The sequence below is a fragment of the Urocitellus parryii genome, chromosome 4 (assembly GCF_045843805.1).
Source record: "Urocitellus parryii isolate mUroPar1 chromosome 4, mUroPar1.hap1, whole genome shotgun sequence".
NCBI lineage: Eukaryota > Metazoa > Chordata > Mammalia > Rodentia > Sciuridae > Urocitellus > Urocitellus parryii.
In genome coordinates, this window is record NC_135534.1 from 206,536,188 (window position 1) to 206,555,427 (window position 19,240).

At 55.8% G+C, this 19,240-nt stretch overlaps 1 protein-coding gene across 1 annotated transcript; it reads left to right on the top strand.

Annotated features, from left to right (window-relative positions):
* The first annotated feature begins 1,055 nt into the window (after positions 1-1,055).
* On the top strand, positions 1,056-18,684 carry Aif1l (allograft inflammatory factor 1 like). Its single transcript, XM_026386448.2, has 6 exons — positions 1,056-1,161; positions 1,315-1,376; positions 10,882-10,948; positions 13,410-13,451; positions 14,806-14,968; positions 16,037-18,684. Exons 1-6 carry the CDS (start codon positions 1,131-1,133, stop codon positions 16,122-16,124), a joined length of 453 nt encoding a protein of 150 aa, XP_026242233.1. The 5' UTR covers positions 1,056-1,130; the 3' UTR covers positions 16,125-18,684.
* Positions 18,685-19,240: the final 556 nt, after the last annotated feature.

The window sequence follows — 19,240 nt, forward strand, 5'->3', positions numbered from 1 at the left end:
CACATATGTGAGGCGAGACTCTACCACTGAGCCATAACCCCAGCCCCCAGGATCCCCATTCTAAGTGTTCTGGTGGAGACAAAGTCTGTGGGGAAGGAGAGTCCCTGATCCAATCATGGAGTCTTCCTGGGACCAGGTAGGTAGTGCCTGTCCATGCCAGTGTCCCCAGCATAATGATTAGGACTGGCCCTTCCACTCTCAAACTGTTCTGGTTTGGACACTAGACTTCATGGTCACTCTAGTTACAAAGTCCCCAGTTCTTTTAAGTTTTAGGTGGACACAAGATCTTTATTTTACATGTATGTGGTGCTGAGGATTGGACCCAGGGCCTCTGCATGCATCGCTTTACCACTGAGCCACCACCCCAGCCCCAGTCCTCAGGTCTTGCATCCTGAGTCCTCTTCTCTGGGTTTTTTGGCTACTTTATGGTTGCCATCCCAGGCTTGGGCTTCCCTACTCTACTCTTCCGTAAAATGGGCATGCCAGGTCCTATTTCACAGAACTTTGAGAGTGCAATGATTGGTGTGCAATGCCAAGCGCTTGGCACACAGTGGGAGCCTAAGATAGTTCTATTAACAAGACACAGATTCATCTAATTGACTTAAAGGGCCTTGGTGTCACAGTGGCACTCCTGCGCAAACAGCTTCAGTAATGCGACAGCCTTCATTGGCTGAACGCATAATCCGTGCCTCGAGAGACCGCGCTTGATGCTCATTCGGGTCCTGGTCCCACGAAGTGTGTACCCAGATCGCCAGGTAGACTCGCCGCCAAGGTCCAGGCAGGGGTGGGGAGGGAGGGGTTGAGCGCGGTCCGCGCACTGCATTGTCCCAGTCCTTCAGCAGAGGGGCGGGCGGCGGGCTTCCCAGCCAGCATAATAGCCGCTTTGATGCCCGCGGCCCGGGAGTGGAGGGGAGGGGACCTGGGGAGCGGAGGGGAGGGGATAAGGAGAGGGAAGGGGAGGGGACGCGGGGCCCGGGCCGAGGGAGGGGTGTGTCCGGCCGCCGCGCGGTTCCTCCGCCCCTCGCTCCCGCCGCCACAAGTCGCTGAAGCTCGGACCAGGCGCCAGTCTCTCCTCCTCGTCTCCCGCGGTGGCCGCCAAGCCCCGAGCCGGCGGGAGCCCGGCGCTCATCATGTCGGTCGCGCTCAGCAACAGGTTCCAAGGTAGGCGCCGTGTCCCCCAGCCATCCCGTGCGCAGCGTCCCCACCTGTGCGCGCGGGGCAGACCGCGGGGCGCGCGGCGCGCGGGAACCCGGCGCGAGAGGGGACCCGTGGCCCGGGAGCCCCGCTACCCGGCCGCTTCTTTGTCTCCTCTAGGAGGAAAGGCGTTCGGCTTGCTTAAAGCCCGGCAGGAGAGGAGGCTGGCGGAGATCAACCGGGTAAGCCGCGGCCCAGGGCAGCGCGCGGGTCGCCCCAGCTGCGCGCCTCCGGCCCTGGCGGTTCCCATTGCCCTGCGGTGCCGCCTTCAGCCAGGCAGTGTCGCCGCAAAATCTACCCTCTTCCCCCCCTTCCCCGGGGCTTCCCTCGGTTGCCTCTCTGGCCCCAGCCCTTTCGCCTCCGACTCCAGGTAGGTCCGCTCCACCTCCCTGCTCGGGGCCTGGCGTCTCGGGTTGCAAGCTGTTACCCTCGCTAGGGCAGTGGGGCCCTTCCAGGAGCTGCTGCCAGCCTGGATGTGGGCTCCCTGCAAGCCCGCCAGGGACCCGCGCAGGGTTTTGGCGCCAGAAGGGACTCCCAGGCCAAGGCTCTCCACCACACAACATAGGCTCTTGGTTCAGTCAAATGTTGGCGGTTCCCTGTGGCCTCCTTCTTACCACTCTGCCCCAATACACAGCTTCTTTCCAACTTGTAGGAAAGGTTACTGGGGGGACTACTTGCTTTTCTTGATGGTTTTGGTGAATTTCCTTCCAGCTGCTGCCGGGCACACAACAGGAGCTCTACATAAGTTTGGTTAATGATCCTGTAAATCCTAGGATTTGAGGAAAGGTTTTCAGGGACTGCTTGGGTTGGTCAAGGTCAGAGGCACCACAGCAACGCACTCCAGGGTCCTCCAAGACCTGGCCTCGGACATGTACCAGCTTGGCGGTCTTCAAGGGCCTGTCACCTGGGGGCAGGGTCACTGTGAGGACTCAGTGAGGGCAGGTGTGCAGCCTGCACGAGCCAGCACTGGCACTGGGGAGGCACCGGGGAGGGTACTAGAGGTATTTGCTGAGGAAGACGTCTCCCAGGCTGCTTCCTAACTGAGGGCAGAGTTGTGCCCACTGAAACAAGCCTGGCATTCCTCCTGCTGGCTCTTTTGGGCACGGGGTGTCTAGCGCCTGAGCCCAGCTTAGGGTCCTAGGTGGAAGCTGGTGGAGGCTGTGGAGAGGTGGGCTCAGGGCCTGGAGCTGGGTAAAGGATTTCCTCTTGTCAGCATCTTGATCTTGATTTCCTCCTAGTTTTTCTTGGATGGCCTTGAAGTAGGCAGCCTGTCTCTTGTCATCCCCTGAGCTATGGGGTTCTCTGGAGGGCTCTGGGCACCTCAGGGTTCGTACCATGCGGATCTTAGCTGAAAGATGGTCTGGACATCAGGCTGAGGCTCAGGGGTCCTGGCCTGTTGGGCTCCTTCCCAGGTTGTTCTGCACCAGGCTGACCTCGTTCTTGGCTACTCTAACCCTCTGGACAGGAGCCTGGGACCCTGACCTCATATAGCCCCCTGGGCCACTTGGCTGGGCGGGGTTCTGAGCTGGCTGGATCCACCCACAGCCAGCAGGACCCTGAGCCAGAGGCAGCTGCAGGGTGGGGGTGGGGATGGGGGTTAGGTGACTGCATTTGGATGGCCAAGGAGCTGAGTGCATGGGACGTTCTGTGCCCATTCCATACTGTGGATGCAGGTAAGGGTGCCTGGGATGGGGTTGTTTCAGGAAAGGGACCAGCTTGGCTTAGAAAGAGGAAGGGTTGTGCTATCAGGGACTGATTTCGACAGCACTGGGACTGGAGAAAGTGAGCAAGAAAGGGCTGTGTTCTAACCATCTCAGGGCCTTAATGCCCAGAGAGGGCAGGCAGCTAACTCCAGGAATCACAGGAGCCAGCAGTAGGGCTCACAGTCTAGTGCCCTGTCCCTGCCTAGATGCTGTCTCAAGACCCATTATGTGAGTCCAGGCTGCGACTCAGGGTGTGGGCTCCTAGTAGAAGGAAGCTTCAGGATCCAACTGGAACCTTGAGCTGTTTCCGGACCACAGCAGGTCAAGGTGACCACACTAGTTTAGAGTCATGAGGAAGTTACCAAGCACTGGTCCCATGACCTTGGGCAAGCCACCTCACCGCTCTGGGTCTCCTTTGCCAAGAAGATAATGGTGGTTGTGATTTTTCAGGGAGATAATCTGTGTAGAGTGCAGGTGGGAGGTCAGACAGCTGTCAGGATTGTTGTCATCGGTTTGGGGCCTCAGGGTTTAGGGAGTGGAAACCTGGGATATTCCTGAGATACTGAACCGCCCATCCTGGCTGCTTCTCCCGCTCCAGTGGGAGCAGCGGGCCCTGCCCCCTCCAGTGCCTCTGCATTAATCAGTGGAGATGCCCGGTATCACCTGTAAGTGACGCCAGTGGCTCAGGAGGCTGAGGCAGGAGGATCATAAGTTCAAAGCCAGCCTCAGTAATATAGTGAGGCTTTAAGCAACTCAGTGAGGTCTGTCTCTAGATAAAATATAAAAAAGGGCTATGGCTCAGTGGCTAAGTGCCCAGGGTTCAATTCCTGGTACCAAAAATAAAATAATAAAATAAAATCAGTGGAGATGACCAGATCCTGAGAGTTGTTCTGCTTGAGGGTCTGAGTCTGATTCACCCAACACTGTGGCCTCAGTGAAAGATCCTGGAGTAGAATATTCTAGAGAGAACCAAATCGGCAGCCTGGACAGCCTTCCTTTGGGTGCAGTTTCACTGTGCTAGAGAGAATTCTGGGGGTGGGTGGAGCAGAGCCCAGGGGCCTGTGGAGGCCGGAAACAGTGCAGGTCACTGCTTGGGGGTTGCATGACCTGCTGCTGTTCCCAACAGTTTGGGCACCAGTTGGCTGCTGCTTGGGGCAGAACCCCCCTGGGCTGGCAGCTCTGAAGGGCCTCTCTGGGCCAACACACTTGTTTCCTTTGGGGCCTTTCTCCTTCCCTGGTGTGGGCAGCTTCTAGAAGTCCCAGTCTTAGCAATTTTTATTCTAAGAGATTTTAAAAGTCAGAGTAGAAGAAGATCTGGGTGCGCCTAGAGGTCCCGGTGGGGATAGGGAGACGGGGGCCATACGTATTTTGCTTTATTTGGTTTCACTTTAGTTTCTGCCAGTGTCTCTGGGGCAACTGGAAGGTGCCAGTGCTGTACCAGGCATGCTGTGGGCACAATCTCAGCAAATGTCACTTTTGCCCTACGATGGCTGCTGTTCTTCCCATTTTACAGGAAACAAGGCTGAGAGGGGTTGAGTAGATGGCCTGGGTTGAAACAGCCACAGCTTGAACCCAGACCTTTGGCCCAGGCTCCACTCTGGACTGGCCCCTCTGTGGGTGTCCACCCCCGCCCCTGTCCTGTGTGCGCATGGGCATGTGCACATTAGTACCGCTGGAGGGGCAGGCTCAGAGGGCACCTCCTACTCCTGCCACATAGCTGGCATTCCCCGTCTCCTGGTGGCATGTCGGTGACCCTAGGCCAGCAAGGCCCGGCCTCAGATGGCAAAGGGAGCAACTTTCTCTAGCAGTGGGTCTGGGTGGGCCCGTGCCTGGGGGGGAGCAGGAGGAGCCGGGAGGACAGCAGGGCTGCTCTCGAGTTGGCCGGCGGGCAGCCAGGATCCTTTACTACTACAGTGTGAGCTGTGTCCCTGACCTGGCTTGTCATCTCACGGACCCCCTTCAGCAGAGCGCTCCATCCGCTGTCAGAGGCTGTCAGTGTGGATCTCGAAACATCCCGTGGGGTGAGGATCACCGTGACTCGTGGTTCAGAGACTCAGCCCGATGAAGTCAGCTGCCCAAGGTCACCAGCCAGGAAGTGGCAGGGGCAGGTCTGTGTGACTCCAGATGCCCTGGCCCCTGTCCACCAGGTGGCTGCAGTCTGATGGCGACACACAGGCTTCTTGTTTATGTGGATAAGGATCTCTGGCTACTATCCTGAAGTCCCAGCCCTCCAGGGTCAGATGGAGGGCACTCAGCATCCCTTGTCACATTTAGAGGTCCAGTGGTGCCATCTTCACTGGAAGGGAGCTGGCAGGGCGGGCTGGGAATCTCTACCCAGGGTGTACATGCCCTTGGTCCCCTCTGGGACATATATGACCTCTGAGACCTGACCCAGGTAGGTACACAGGTGCGTCTCTTTTCCTGTACCACTCTCTCCCTGCCTAGGTGAATGTGCCCAGTTGGCGTTGCTGGGTACCCTTCTCTCTTGCTCTCCCTTAATATATTATAAGGGAGATGGTGATAAGTAGCCACGTGAGCCTCTGGGGATTTAGTGTCCCCGGCAGGTCCGGTCAGTTGTGACCTCGCTGTGGCCATGTCACAGTCAGCTGGAGATGGAATTTCTGCAGGGTTTGCTTCATTTATGTGGTTGCTGGGGTGTTTTTCTTGAGCTCCCCATCTATTGGCGAGGACACAGTGTCCGGATGAGGCCCCAAGCCCTGCGGAATATGAGCCTGCTGTCCTTGTGGGTGCACATTACAGGCTCCTGCTATTTGCCAGGTGACCGGGCGGGCATTTGTGGCCTGGCCCTGGCCCTTTAAGAGCCTGTGGACTGCTTTGGAGGTCTCCTGGCCTTGGAATGGGGCTGCCTCTCCTTGTGGTTCCTGCCCAGGGCGTCAGCTGCCAGCCCCTTGGATGGCCTCCAAGATGGTGGTATCTGCCCACCCTAAAATTCTGCTGCGGCTCATACATAAAGACAGGCCTGCAGGGCCGGGAGCAAGGGTCTGCGAGAAGGTGCTAGAGGTACCAGCCCCAGAAGGGGGTTAAGTCAGGGAGCTGTGGGCAGGTGGCAAGGTTCCAAGGCGAGCAGGGGCTGCCAGCCTCCAGTGGTTTTGGAATTGGCCCATCCTGGGCCTGAGCACCTGGACAGGGCTCTGGGGTAGTGGGGTGCACCCATGGGCATCAGAGACTGTGGATGACCGAGCAGGCAGCAGGGAGCCCATAAGACCGGGGGACTGTTCCCTGGGGCTGCAATGGAAGCCAGCACTCTGTCCCCTGTGGATGGCTGGCACTGGCAGTCAGTCAGGAGCCTGAGGATGAAGTGAAGCCTGCCCTCCATGACAGAAGGTCAGGAGGACTTCCAGGCACATCCAGGCAGAGAGAGCAGTGGGTGGGGGCTTTCTCTGTGTGACTGGTCTCTTGGGACGGCTTGAGTTTGGATGATCCCAATGCAGGGTAGTCATGGCCGGCTCTTCCTAAGTGTTGGGATCGGGCTCTTCCAATGCAGAGAGCTCACTTAATCCTTGCAGCAGCTCATGAGGAGGTCTTTCATTGTGTCTGCACTGCAGGTGAAGACACTGAGGCCCAGAGTGGTAACGCAAGTTGCCCAGGGTCCCAGAACTATTAAATGCTGGAGCCGGGATTGGCACCCAGGCAACCTGATCCAACCCCCCCATCCCTCTGCCCACACATCCTGTGCCCAGAGTTTATCTACATGGGGCTTCCTGGCATTGTGACTTTAGGCAAGACCGCCTCCTTTCTGGGGCTTGCTGTCCCCATCTGTTGAGCAAGGAGAGCAACGGGGTGCTCTGAGGAGGCCCTCTGGGGTCAGTGCCTGGGCAGATGTTTTCATTCTCTGCTGCCTTCCTGTTTGCACCTGTGGGGCACGCGGGCCCTTGAGCACTGACAGGTGGGCTTATTGCTTCCTGTGCAGCCCCCTCATGCTCCCACCTGCTTGCATTTCCGTAGTTTGGATGCGGGGAGGGGTTGGGAGGAGACTGGCATAGCACTGCTAAAGGCTGTGCCCTCCGGAATAACCGGCTGCAGCTGTCCTGACTAAAGCTGCCCTCAGGGTTGGCTTTGCCTAGAAACCTGTGGCCAGGCTTGGGACAGTGGAATGAGACAGACCCTGTGTCCTCTTGAACAAGTTGAGCTACCTCGCTGAACCTCTGCTGTCCCATCTGTCAGATGGGTGCATAGACAGTGGGAGCGAGAAATCACAACCAGCCTGATCCAGGGAACAGCGGTCTGATAACTAACGGTGGGCTGTGGGGAGGGGAACCTCATTGTCCAGACAGAAATGTTAGAAATCAGTAATAATAAGGACCTAACAGTTATTTAGCGTGTCTTAAGAGGCAAGTGTTGAATCTAGCACTTTACACATACTTAACCTGCATGCTGTAGTTCTTGGGAAAGGCCTAAATGGTACATATGAGTTTTTTTTTTTAGATTTAGGTGGTCACAGTATCTTTATTTTACATTTATGTGCTGCTGAGGATCAAACCCAGTGCCTCATGCATGCTAGACTAGCGCTCTACCACTGAGCACAACCCCAGCCTTAGATATGGGCTTTTTAAAAATTCCTTAGATGGGGCTGGGGATGTGGCTCAAGCGGTAGCGTGCTCGCCTGGCATGCGTGCGGCCTGGGTTCGATCCTCAGCACCACATACCAACAAAGATGTTGTGTCCGCCGAGAACTAAAAAATAAATAAATATTAAAAAAAAATTCCTTAGACAAGGAAACTGAGACATAGATAAATGAAGTGATTTCCACAAAGCTACCAAGTGGATTCCGACTCGGGCTTTCTGGCTCTAAGCCTGCCTTCTTTATGATTTTTTGCTTTTGTTCCAAATATCTGGAGTGACTTCAGTCTCTCCTCTGCCCATAGTCCCAGGGTCAGAGCGGCCAAGGTGGGTCCTGAATAGAGAGGGTGCCTGCTCCCTGGGCAAGGCTGTGCCCAAGGCCAAGCAGGGATGTAGAGGGAGGGTAGCTGCAGGGAGAAGCTGGGCTGTGTGGGGGCAGGAACTCCAAGTCTGGAGCTGGTGGGAGCTGTGTCCTGCCCCCAGCCTGCCTCCTCCACCCCCTGCCAGGGCACAGCTGCCCTACACTCGGGCAGGAAGGCTGCCCACCCACTCATGAACCGGTCAGCTGCCTCCCCTGCCCTGGCCACTCTGTGGTCCTAGCATTTGTCATTGTTGGCTGTGAGGAAAGACACGAGACTGTTCCCTGAGTCCCTTCCCACCTCTGTCACACATGCACACACTTTTGCAAAGCAGTCTGGTGGTTTCAGGGGGGAGAGGGGAGGAAGTAACTGTGGGCCCATGGCATCTTTGCCATCCTTCAGCAGATGCTATCGAGTGCCTACTCCATGCTGGGCATTGCTGAGTGCTGGGCACCCGGCGATCCCAGTTCAAGAAGCATGTCCTCCTGGGACCTGAGGCTGAAGACCTGCCTCCTGCCAGTGTCCACTTTCTGGAAGCTTCCGATCCTCAGCTGTGCACAGGCTGGAGCCCAGGCAGCACTCCCTGTGGAGTTTATTCCAGCTTGGCCCCTTGCTGTGCAGCACAAGTTATTTATCTTCTCTGAGTCCCAATTCGTTTGCTCATCCTGGAAATGTTTATTGAGCATCTATATGTGGATCCTGCGTCCTAGCAGGGGACACAGTGGACAGTAGCCATACCAAGCAATGCCAGTGGAAACCGTGCCAGGGGCAGCTCATCCCACGTAGAGCATGGCAAGGTGGATTAGAAGCAGGGACAGCCTGCAGTGGACAGCATAAATGGGGGGAGGGGCGATGGCCTCATAGAGGTGATACCAGCCAAAGTCTTGAAAGAGGTGATGGAGAGAATCATGCGTAGATGTGGGGGGCAAAGGTCCTGAGTTAAGAGTGAGTTGGGCACACAGGAGGCACAGAAAAGAGGCCAGGGTGGTTAGGTCCCTTACTAGTGGTGGAGGGCAGGAAGGGGGTTCTCAAATTAAACAGTGTGTCAGATGGTGCCCTGTGCTGAGGAGCAAGCTCTCTCTTGGTGTAAAGGTGATCATCCATGTCCACGTCCCCAGCGGCTCTGCCTGCTGAGAGCCTGGCCCCTGGGGGCCAGTGAACAGAAGCCAATTTTAGCTGCTTCTGCAGTTTGTGCTTGCTCTGGCCTTGCTCTCCGCTGCTGCCTTGTTGTTCTGGTCTGTCCGTGTGCAGGATTTGTCTCTAAGACCAGGAACGTGTCTCTCTCCTGAGCCCACAGCCTGCAGTGGGGGCCAGGTAGACCCAGATCCTGGGTGGTTGGTACCTATGGGCTGGGGCTGGGGCAGAATTGTCAGCCAGAGCATGGGAGCCGAGAGGCCTGTAGAGGCCTGCAGAAGCTCCCGGATGCTGGGCCTGCCTGTGTTCTCGGGCCTCCCCCCAACAAAGTTCCAGTTCTTGATAAAGTGAAGGGAAGGCAGGGTAGTGTAGTGAGCTGGGCCTCAGCTAAATGGATCCCATGTTAAAATTCAGAGATGGTGAGCTTCTGAACTCATGGCAGCAGCCAACAGTAATTGTCTAAAAAGCCTTTATAGGCAAAATGCAAACTTGGCAGCCCCCTGTTCCTGTTCCCCTTGAGCTCCTGACTGGTCCCCCAGGTCTGGGCACCTCCGACCTCAGCTGGCTCTCACTGGACAGATGAGGGATCTGGGACCCTGGGAGGGTCATGGTTTGTCCTCCCAGGTCACAGACAAGGGTGAATTTTCCAATTTTTTGGTCTGAGAATGGGGTAGGGAAGCAGTGGAGGAGAGCAGGGAGGGAGTCAGGATCAAGGGGAGTCCTCGACAAAGCCAACCCCGAGTGGGGCAGTTTCCGGGTTGCAGGGAAAGAAGGACCCAGTCCAGCTAAGTCGAGGCAGGACCAGTGATGGCAGTGAGGCCCCAGTGAGGGTTGACCAAGCCAGCTAGACCCTGTGGGCCCCGGGCTGCTCTCAGTCCAGCTGCAGTTGGGCAGGGGCCCTGCAGACTGGCAGACCCAGGTTCCAGTCCAGCCCCGGGCCTCCTCGGCTATCTGGGGACTTGAGTCGTGTTAACTTGTCAAATCAGAACAGAGTGTCTGGGAAGACCTACTGAGCTGACACAGTGCTGGCCACAATCAATGTCTTAGCAAATGCTAGAGGGCAGCCAGACCCCTCCCACAACCCCCGGAGGGAGGGAGGGAGGGAGCCACGCGCTGGGTGGGTTTCTCCCCTCGAAGGGCCCTGAGCTGAGGTGGAGGAGCCACAGAGAGGCCATATTCTGCCTCACACTCACAATCAAACCTGCTCTTACTGAACGTCGGTATGGTTCTCCCAGGGCTGGTCCCTAGGGAGGCGCAGGTGCCCAGGGAGGTGAATGCAGCCGTGCCGTTTTCCACTAGTGATCGGAACCCGGACTGCCTGCTAGTGATGCGGTTCTCGCCACTTCTCGCTGATTTGAGCCCCTCTGAGGGGCAGCAGGCTAGAGATTAAAGCCCCCGTTTTACAGATGACAAAGCAGGTGAGAGGGGAATGGACTCCAGAGTTGTGGCAGGGAAGATACTAATGTGATACGCTGATTGATAGGAGAATCACATAGTCCTAGCAGAAGTCTCTGGTTATCCCCAGCTGGTGGCTAAGAAAAGAGAGGTGCAGGGGCAGTTGATTGCTGGGATCCCATACCTCTGGACTCAGGGATGGACCCAGGCGCATGGCTGGGGCCCTGGGCTTCCTGAATCCTGGAGTCAGGGCCTGGGCAGGGGTCGGTGGCACAGGCCCCCTGCCAAAGCTGAGCAGTTTCATAGAGCAGACCCTCCAGGCGCCTCCCCAAGCTGCTGAGCAAACTTCCACCCCAGGGTAGAATGGGGATTCGCCTCCGGGGATTGACAGGGAACCAGGGCCAACAGGACGAGCCCTGCCTGGTCATGCCTGGCCGCCCAGCCGGAGGGAAGGCAGCCAGGCTCTGGGGCCATCTGCCCCAAACCCTTGCTCAGCTCTGTTCTTGCCTCGGTAGGAGTTCCTCTGTGACCAGAAGTACAGTGATGAAGAGAACCTGCCAGAAAAGCTCTCAGCCTTCAAAGGTGAGCTAGGGCTGGCTGCCCTGTCATTCTGGGGAGAGCTGGGCTGGCCCTTCGGCCCCTGGCACACGGGACTCCTTAACCTCACAGGACTGGCCTATGACCGGTTCATCCAGAATGTTCCTCTTCCTGGCAGGCTTCGAGGCAGGGGTCCCCTGAGGATTGAAGCAGGCCCATCTCCCTGCCACCGTGGGCCCCTTGCCTGCAGGCCCTGCCCCTCTTTCTGGGCCGCCCAGCAGGACTCAGGTTGGCTCCTGCCCGCCCTGTCCAGCCCCGCTCGCTCCCTGGGCCCGGCACACAATCCGCTCTTTGTGAGCCGTCCTTGCCTCTCCCCCTCAGCAGTGGAGCGTCTCAGGAGCCCCTGTGGAGAATGGACGTTTGTGTCACCACAGTGGGGCAGGGGGGCAGAGTTTCTGCCCATTGAATCCCAGCAGCACGGGATGAAAAGAAAACAGGCCCTGGGAGCCCGCGTGGGGAGAGGGGCAGCATAAAGGTCCCTCTGTTCGGGGCCCTGGTGCTTGGTTCCCAGCCCGCGGCTGGAAAGGAGAGGAGCTGGCATGCGAGGAGCCAGGCAGACCCACCTTTCTCGCCCCGGGGAAGCACTTGGGGCACTGGAGCCCTGGACTCTACAGAGGACACTTGGTAAAAATCCCAGAGGACGCAGCCCCCTCCCAAGCCTCTGCATTGTGAGTGTCCTCCCTGCTCCAAGCAGAGGACCTGCCAAGTGTGCCTCGAATCGCTTAGCTCAGTTGTTCTGCAGCAGGACTTGGAGGGCTAATGATGCCCGTTCCCTAGCAGCCTGCATGGTGAGCTCCCCAAATCACCCCATCCCCTAGGAGGGAGTTGGTGCAGAAAAACAAAGGAACTCAGGCTCGAGGAGGAGATGAAGTGGTGTCCTGGGCAGGCAGTCCCAGGCTCACTATGGCAGAGTCAGCCGCTGCTCACCACCAGGATGCTATGGTGCTTTTTTTTTTTTTTTTTTTTTTAATGTTTTAATTTTAATTTTTTTAGTTGTAGTTGGACACAATACCTTTGTTTGATTTATTTTTATGGGGTAGATCGAAACTCGGGCCTCGCACGTGCTAGGCGAGCGCTCTACCACTGAGCCACCACCCCAGCCCCATCATAGTGAGGCCTGGTGGCGCACACCTGGAATTCCAGTGACTTTGGAGGCTGAGGCAGGAGCATTGCAAATTCTGGGCCAGCCTCAGCCACTCAGCAAGGCCTTCGGCAACTTAGCAAGACCCTGGCTCAAATGAAAAATAAAAAGGGGTACAATCACCAGAATGGTGGGGAAGAGCAGGGGAAGAGAAACAGGAAAAAGACCCCTGTGCCCCAGGCAGCCGATTCCCTCCTCTCTGGACATCAGCAGGTCTGCTGGGAGGAGAGACAGGGTCCCAGGGTCTAACGTCCTCTCTACTTGTCTTCCTTGAGATGTAGGATTGGGTCTGTTGGGCAGGACTGGGACCACAGGAAGTCATGTTGGAAAGCAAGCGACTGGAAAGGTCTTTGAATCATTCACTTATTTGCTGTCCAAGTGGGCGCTCACTATGGCACGGGCCCACTGCAGGCCTGGGAACATGGTGGGAACACTGCCGTGCCATGGGATGGTGGGGCAGGGTGGGGAGCAGGTCACGCCAGGCACTTTGGAGAAACATGTACCCTGAGGAGGGACAGGAGTGTTCAGTGGTGATGGAGGGGCCTATTCAGAAACAGGGGTGGGGGACCCCAAAGACATGAGGAATGGGCCTGGGACTACCTGGGAGAACAGGTGGGAGTGGGTGGGAGCCAGGAAGCCATGGGCTGGGGCGGAGGGGTGGGTGCTGGCAGGCCACCTGGAAGGTAGCCGCTTTTCCTGCTGAGGCAGGGTGACCATGCAAGGCTACGTGGTTATGGACATACTGTCCTGTCAGCAGAGGCCAAGCTCATCACCTTGCCTCGTCCACCCTGCTGCTGGAGTTCCAGGACTCCTTGACCCAGGAATTTTAATTCAGAGTCTGTAGGTGAGGTCTGTAGGGAGTGTCTGCCACCATGAGCTATGGCACGCCCAAGGGCATTTCTGTGGGTTTCCAACCCGGGGATCTCTGGGTCACTGGGACACTCTGAAACACCCTTCCTGCCTTTGCCCTAACCCTTGGACTTAAGTCTCCAGGACAGAGAATCTGTTCCAATCACTTGGCAGCAGATTCAGATGCAGATGGCCCATGGGGACCCAGGAGGAAGCAGCTGCCTTCTTAGTACCAGGGTCAGAGTGGCCCCCTGCTGTCTTCGCCCCCAGGTGCTTGTGGGGGTGATGCAGGCAGAGCTATCTTCAGAAGAGACCATGGCTGAGGCCACAGGACTCCATGGCTGAGGAGGGCAATGAGGGCTTTCCAGGACCCAGTCAGCCCCCTCCAGGGGCCCTGGACCCCACAGGGAGAGAGGCCGCTTCCAGGCTAATGCCAGGTGTTGCTTCTCTTTTCAGAAAAATACATGGAGTTCGACCTCAACAACGAAGGCGAGATTGGTGAGTGGCCTGGAGGCCGGGGGCAGGGGCGCAGGGTGGGTGGAGGCCTGGGATCCAAAGCTCCGGCCTCACCGGCAACAGTACAGCAGGGTCAGGCTGGTTCAATGACCCCCATTTCACAGGAGCAGAAACCAAGACTCAGAGGTGAAAGGACTTGCTTGGGGCCCCCAGTGGTTGAGGGGTGGGCCCAGAGCCCAGCCTTTGGTTCTGAATAGGTTCTTCTGCCTCATAGCTACATGATATTCCATTACAGGAATGGACTCATTTATTTTGCCAATACCCAAGTATTGACCATTCAGATGATTTCCAATTTTGACCATGGTGATCCTGTGAAGAGCATCTTTGTACCTGAATCTTGGTCCATTTGCTGGTTATTTCTTCAGAGTAAATCTCGCACATGAGCCTTCTGAAGCATCTGCCCAAGCTTCCCTCCGGAAAGGTCTTGACGGTTTCCAGTCTGATGGGCAGCTGGGGCAGCCCCGTTGCTGTGTGCTGTAGGAACTGCCTGGCTCTGAAGGGCCCTGCACAGTCTGGCACCTTCCTGCCTGCCCTGCCTTACCACAGCGCTCACGGCCCTTAACTCAGCCCCTGCCCAGCCCTGCTCCCGCCCTCCTTCACTTATCCATTGTCCACTGCAGAACAATCCTGAGGAAGTTGCCTCAGATCTCGGTGGTGGCCCCTTGGGGTGTAGTGACTTTTTGGTGCCTCCCTTGTTTTTCTTGAATTTTGTTCTTTTGTTGCTTTTCCTGCTCCGAGGGATATTTTTGGCTCTCTCCCCCTTCCAGCTGAGGCCCACTTGAGGACAGCGTGGTGGGAGTGGCAGGTGGCAATTAGTCACCTGACAAAGCTGTGCCCAAGAGGCTGACTTTGAACGCCTGGGCCCAGGCCCACTCCCTGACCTCCCCACTCCCACTGGGCAGTAACTCTCTGGGTAGCAGGAGGGCGGGCACTGGGGCTCACTCTAACCACAGGGGACAGCAGAGATCACTATAATCGTGTGAAGTTCAATGGCTCCATTACTGAGCACCTGGTCTGAGCCAGAGCTTTCCGGGTATCATGCCTCTGAATGACCCCAGCAACCCATTCTGCCGCTGATGAAGCAGGGTTCAAGCTAAATGGTCTGCCCCGGTCGGTCCCGCAGCCAAGGATGGCAGAGCTCTATCCCTCCCGGAGTCTGACTCCAAAAGCCCAGGTTTGCAGCACTGGGCCCGGGATGGAGGAACACTTGTGGCTGCTGATGCAGGGAGCAGATCTCCCGCCAAGCATCTGGGGTGCAGGAGGGGAGCCTTCCTGGTTTCTGAGCTCAGCCTCAGCCGCCTGTCTGCACTGAGTGGACCTGCTTTTCCTCCGGCAGACCTGATGTCTTTAAAGAGGATGATGGAAAAGCTTGGGGTCCCCAAGACCCACCTGGAGATGAAGAAGATGATCTCGGAGGTGACAGGTGGAGTCAGTGACACCATCTCCTACCGGGATTTTGTGAATATGATGCTGGGGAAACGGTCAGCTGTCCTCAAGCTGTGAGTACCTCCCTGTGGGCCTCTGAAGGCACAGCCATTCCCTGGCCAGTGCTGGGGACTTGATTTTTCTGAGCCTCCTATCCCTGCCTGTCAAATCGCTGACACTGGCGATGAGTCTGTCAGCACTTCCTGGGCTCAGTTTCCTCATTTATAAATCAACCCTACTGCCGCCGGGAGGGTTGTTGTGAGCATAAAACAGAATTAAAATCAGTTCTAAAAAGAGGCAGAGTTTGAATCCTGGTGCTATTACTTGTGACCCGAATGATCCTGATTGAGTTACCTGAGTCAGTGAGCCCCAGTTTCTCCATCTGTGAAATGGGATGATATGCATCTTCCTCAAGGCATTGTCCTTCGGGCTAGTGGGATGACACAGGGTTTCAGCCTAGCGCCTGCTCATGGCCAGCCGCTAACAGGGTGGCTGAACTCATGCCCTGAATGTTCTTCCCCACTGAAGAGTATTAGGGAAATTCCCTGGAGTCTTCTTGTCATTTGTCACAGCTGAAAAGGAACCCTTGGCTTGGCTTTTATGACATAAGATTCATTTTTTTTCTAAGTACAAAAGTACACTGTACCTGTCTCATTTTATGAAGGAATTCACCAAAGACCTAGGAGGCTCAGTAGTCAGTTCACCACCCCCTGGTTCAGTCGCTGAGGACCAGAGAGGCTGAGGGCCTAGCTCAAGTCGCTCAGCTGGGAAGCAGCAGGCTGGTATTCAAATCCAGGCTGTTCCCCTCAGAAGTTCCATTTGGAACCCCTTCCCCATACTTGGTTAGGCTTTTGAAGACCCCAGTTTGCTCAGACAGCAAGGACAGGGGAGGGTGCTTGGCCTAGAAGTCTGAAGGCTGGAGCCTCACCCCGCCTCCACGTGGGCCGCCTGTGTGGCAGGGGAGTCACATTACCGCCGTGAGCCCAGCAGCTGCCAGTGTGGGCTTTCATAAGGATCCCCCAGAGGACAGATTCGGGGGGCACTCTGCAGACATGAAGGCTGGGGAGACCTTTCTGGATGAGGAAAGGGATCCTAATGCTGTTGTGTTGTTTTTCTCATTCTTTCCTCCGTCTCCGAACCAGAGTCATGATGTTTGAAGGAAAAGCCAACGAGAGCAGCCCCAAGCCAGTGGGGCCCCCTCCAGAGAGAGACATCGCCAGCCTGCCCTGAGGACCCCCTGCCTCCCACCTTGTTCTTCCTCCCTCCTGTCGCGCTGCCCTTCCCGATCCCTGTGATCTGTCTTGTGCGTCTGCTTGTTCGTTGTGGTGTGTTTGTTTCATCATCTCTTTGTAAAGCACAGATTATCTGCCTTAAAGGGGTTCTGGGTCGGGAGTCTTTAGCCTTGGGCCCCATCCCTCCCTTTTCCCACCTGCCCACGTCCAACAACAAACCAAAAACAGGGCAGGCAGCCAGAAGCCTGTGTCCCCCACTCTTGGAGATGAAGCCGTTCATCCTTCCAGAATGTGTCTGAGCTGAGTTCAGGCTCCAGACCTGGCCCTGGTGAGGGAGACCCTGGGTAGGAACAAGGCTGCAGGGCCTCCTTTGGCCTTTCTTGGACAGCTCCATGCCTCCAGAGCTCCTGGCAGTCCAGCATGTGGCCCCAGCTGACCTCCGCCCTGGTCCATGTTTCTGCTCATCCTCAGGGACATGACGGAGGTGGGGAGGAAAGGAGCTTGGCAATTTGAGTCCCTTAAAAAGGGACCAGAAGGAGCCCTGTAGCCTTGCTTCCTGGCCACATCTTTACAGGCAGCTCAGAAAGATGGTGCAGCCCCACTGACCCTTGCTTGGGCAGTAGAAGGCTCCAGAGGCAGAGGTGAGGCCAGGGGTTTGGGGGAGGGTACTGAGGGCACCAGGATGGGAGGATGAGGAGTCAGTGCCCCTGGAGAAAAGCACCACTGTGAGCCAGGAGCTAAGGCCCAGGAGGTGGCCTTTCTAATGGAAGCCTGCTTGACCCAACTGCTTCTGCACTCGCCTTCCTCACTCCATGTGTTCATTCATTCAGCAGATATTTATTGAGCACCTGCTACAAGCTTTAAGTCCTCCCACTTGGACCTGACACGTGCTGTGTCCACTGACTAACCTATGCTCCCTTTCCAATTTGCTCAAAACCTTGAGCTTGGGATTGAATTGAGGCCACCCTGGGTCCTTTCTTACAGACTCATGGGATTTTAGGGCCCTGATCCACCCTGTAGGCCAGTCCTCTCTGTGGAGGCCCACAGGGGTTAAGTGCCTTGCCAAAAGTCAGGGGGTTAATCTGGGGTGGAAGAGCCTGGATCAGAGTCCAGGTGGTCAGATACCCCTGTCCACACCTCACCTCTGCCTTGGGCTGCCTTATTCACTGTTGAAAACAGGGAAGGGGTGGGAAGGGGCAATCTCCTAGGTCAGTACTTGGGGAAGGCTTCACTGGCTCTGAAGGCCCTGGGCCAGGACTTGCATTCCCCAGGGCCTCTGAGCTGGCGTTGGGTCTTCCCTATCGAGCAGGTCAGTCTCCGCAGTTCTGCCTGCCCTGCAGCTTCCTGGCCCAGTCTCAGAGACCTGCTTCTCAGAACTCATGCAGGAAGTCCTCAAACTTGGCCCCATGTGTTCTGGGTTCCTTTACCCTGTGCACTCAGGACTTAGATGCACTCACTAAACATATTTATGAAACACTTGCTATAGGCTAGGAGTTCAGAACCCACAATAAATGCACAGACTCATGGAATGTAGAGTCCAGGGGGAATTCCAACCCAGACAATGACAGTGAGATGAATATTAGGAAGAGGGTGACTGCCCAGCAGTCCTGAGGTGTCTGGCTTGGCCCAAGCCTGGGCAAGAGTCTTGGAGAAACCTTTGCAAAACCTTAAGGATTGGAAGGTGGAAAGGATTGGGAGTTGTGGCTCCTTACAGGCCCATAATCAAGGGCCCAGGGTGCTGCCCCTACAGCACCCTGAGGGAGTAGAGCAGGCAGGGTAGGAAGACTTGGCCAGGAGAGTTAGTCCTCTGGTCTCAACCAGTTTAGGAGCAAAATTTGGCTATGAGTGGCTGAACTTCAGCCTAAGGAGCTGCTTCAAATACACAGGACTAGTTGAAGTTTAAACCCCAGCAACATTCCTCCCTGTAAATATATGATCCTACCCTACCCCCACCCTGCCTTTTCCTCTCCTGAGGTATTAGATTAGCCACTGCCTGACCCCTCCCATTCCTTCTCTCTCTGGGACAGACTGGGACCTTTGGGGAAGAGCAAGCCTTCCTTGACTCCCCATCTATTTAGTGTGACTGTTCCTCTCTGAGAGGAAGACAGAACCAACTAGGTTTATTCCAGTGGGTTCCTGAGATTCAGAAGCCTCAAGGGAAGAGAGAAAAAGGCTGCACCTCCAGAATCTGGAAATGCAGGGAAGAGGGGTTCTCTGCATGCACATGGGGGGAAGTCCCATCTGTCACTTCCTGGAACTTAACCCCTTGGGAGAGAGGGTCTTAAGACTGCTCGCTGGGAAGGGGATCTGTGTGTATTTCAGGTTGTGGCTGTTGGCACCAAGACTCTTCTCTGACTAAGGGCTCAGCTTCTTGGGACTTTTAACTGTCTTCTTTCTGAAAAAGACCAAATTTAACTAATGTAACCAGCAACACAGGGACTGCTAAGTATGGCTTTGTCCCTATGACTCAAAAGGAGTTTGTCAGACAAGTTCAGGTGAATGAAGCTGTGTGTATGTATGTGTGTGTATAAGTACATGTGGGGGATATATCACCTGTACAGATTGGAAATAAAACAGACACATTTACCAGTGGCTTTCTTGGTGTATCTTGGGGATGGATGAGGGTCAGCAAATGCAGAACTAGCTTATACAGCAGCAGATTTTTAAATTTTTTATTTTTTCCTTTTAGTTATACATGACATAGAATATATTTTTTAACTTATCATGCACACATGGAGCCTAACCAAACAGAGTGGCAGTGTTATGCTCGAATTTGGGACCTCCAAAAGACCACCAGAGACCCAAGATCGATGTAAGCAGCAAAGAGGTGTTTATTGCGAGCTAGCTCGGTCCTCCGCACAGCAACTGGTGATGCTGAGAGGCCCTGAGCCCAGGGTTTGCAACAGTTTTATACATTCTTTGGAGAAGGCAGGGACCCCAACATACATCATAGCATCTCTTAGCAAATCATCACACACTGCAGGAAAATCAAATAACAACTCTAAAACATGATTAGCACATTCACTGGCGGGAACAAGTTGGGTGGGGGTGATTGGTTACTACAAGAGGGGGATTCATTTGAACTGATTGGTTTAAGCCAAGAGGGGTGTTGCT